Source organism: Penaeus vannamei, chromosome 8 (genome assembly GCF_042767895.1).
Source record: "Penaeus vannamei isolate JL-2024 chromosome 8, ASM4276789v1, whole genome shotgun sequence".
Taxonomy (NCBI): Eukaryota; Metazoa; Arthropoda; class Malacostraca; order Decapoda; family Penaeidae; genus Penaeus; species Penaeus vannamei.
In genome coordinates, this window is record NC_091556.1 from 25,379,024 (window position 1) to 25,381,523 (window position 2,500).

Sequence of the window (2,500 nt, forward strand, 5' to 3'; positions counted from 1 at the left end):
TGCTGAGGACACTACAACCACAGCTGCTGCCATGACAACTGCTGAGGACACTACAACCACAGCTGCTGCCATGACAACTGCTGAGGACACTACAACCACAGCTCCTGCCATGACAACTGCTGAGGACACTACAACCACAGCTCCTGCCATGACAACTGCTGAGGACACTACAACCACAGCTCCTGCCACAACAACTGTTGAGGACACTACAACCACAGCTGCTGCCATGACAACTGCTGAGGACACTACAACCACAGCTCCTGTCACTACAACTGCTGTGGACACTACAACCACAGCTCCTGCCACGACAACTGCTGATGACACTACAACCACAGCTCCTGTCACTACAACTGCTGAGGACACTTCAACCACAGCTCCTGTCGCGACAACTGTTGAGGACACTACAACCACAGCTCCTGTCATGACAACTGTTGAGGACACTACAACCACAGCTCCTGTCACGACAATTGCTGCGGACACTACAACCACAGCTCCTGCCACGACAACTGCTGCCGACCCTACGACCACAGCTGCCACGACAATTGCTGCGGACACTACAACGATTGACAGTACGACTTTCACTGAGGGTATTACAACCACTACAACAACTGACAGTACCCCTTATACTGAGGGCATTACAACTACAACTGACAGTACCCCTTATAGTGAGGGAAGTACAACCACTACAACAACTAACAGTACCCCCTATACTGAGGGCATTACAACCACTACAACAACTGACAGTACCCCTTATACTGAGGGCATCACACGTACAACAACTGACAGTACCCCTTATACTGAGGGCATCACACGTACAACAACTGACAGAACCCCTTATACTGAGGCCATTACAACTACAACTGACATTACCCCTTATAGTGAGGGAAGTACAATTACTACAACAACTGGCAGTACCCCTTATACTGAGGCCATTTCAAGTACAACAACTAACAGTACCCCTTATACTGAGGGCATCACACGTACAACAACTGACAGTACCCCTTATACTGAGGGCATCACAAGTACAACTAACGGTACAACTTATACTGAGGGCATCACAAGTACAACAACTAACGGTACAACTTATACTGAGGGCATCACAAGTACAACAACTAACGGTACAACTTATACTGAGGGCATCACAAGTACAACAACTAACGGTACAACTTATACTGAGGGCATTACAATCACTACAACAACTGAAGGTACAACTTATACTGAGGGCTTTACTGGCACTACAACCACTGCTAGTACGACCACAACGACCACCGAGACAACTACCACTACAAGGTTGCCATGTAAGAAAGGTACAGTTGGCTGGATTTTATCACGTGTTCTCTACATCTAAGTGCGTTCAATTTCAGGAAATGAAAACTTTTTTTCTTTCTTTTTCCATCAGCTGATAATTCATACGAATGATTACACGTGTTTTGTACTTCTGATTTTTAAAATTTTCTTTTTTCAAATAATATATGTTTCCGCCAATATCACGTCCTCAAAACACACCTTTTCCTAAAACTGGACAAGAGTATAGTTCTCATTTTCCTAGGTATAATTTTGTATTCTTTCTTTCTTTCTTTATCTTTTGTTAGTAATGCATGCTCATTCTTCAGTATGTAGAAATATCTACTGCTTGTGTTATTCACCCTCCAGTTACTTTCTTCTTCCTTCCTTCCTTTCCTTCTTTCTTTTCTTTTCTTTTATCATTTATTTGATCTTCTTTTATTTATCTATTTATTTATTGTTATCGATGACCCAGCACTAACCAGAGAGCTTTCGTTCTAGGCTGCAGGAGAGGACGCAGACTGTTACTTCAGGTCATGCAGAGGGCGTTTCGTGGCTGCGATAGGCCATGAATCGCATCAAGAAGTTGCTTCTGTTTCTTGAACCGGGAGCTCCTTAATTCTAAAGATTTGATGTGTTCCAAATAAAGGAAATAAAAAAGAACAGTTAGTTTCATCTTCTTTGTTTTTCAGCATGTAAAAAGGGCAAACATTCATATGTAAAAACACCAAGCAAATTGGGACCTTAAATAAGGCAAATATATATCTTATATCTGAAGTATATAAGACTTTATATACATCAATTTCTTTAATAGATTTTGAAATATCCCCACAAATTTCTTCAGCTTGGTTTCTGTTATGTGTGAAAAATTCCCACAAAAGCTATAATGAAACAACGTTGCTAATTTATGCCTGCTGATATTATTACAAACAACAGTATACTCTTTAAAAAAAAAAGTGAAATGGAGAGTACTTGTTTTTAACCAAAATAATATACATTCCCTATGGAACAGATGAGCACTCTCCTTATTGGAAATGTAAGATATAATACTTATAGAATCACACACACACACACACACACACACACACACACACACACACACACACACACACACACACACACACACACACACACACATATATATACATATACATACATATATATATATATACATACATATATATATATATATATATATATATATATGTATATATAT

The 2,500-nt window shown here is 40.2% G+C and overlaps 1 protein-coding gene across 1 annotated transcript in view; it reads left to right on the plus strand.

The window, feature by feature from the left end:
* The window catches only part of LOC113819330 (mucin-2-like), a 9,350-nt gene extending 7,403 nt beyond the window's left edge, over positions 1-1,947 (plus strand). The window contains exons 2-3 of the mRNA XM_070124447.1: positions 1-1,307; positions 1,786-1,947. The exon at positions 1-1,307 is cut by the window's left edge and continues 2,037 nt beyond it. Coding sequence (XP_069980548.1) covers positions 1-1,307; positions 1,786-1,856 — 1,378 coding nt within the window. The 3' untranslated portion in view covers positions 1,857-1,947. The remainder of the gene's footprint in view (positions 1,308-1,785) is intronic.
* The last annotated feature ends 553 nt before the right edge of the window (positions 1,948-2,500 follow it).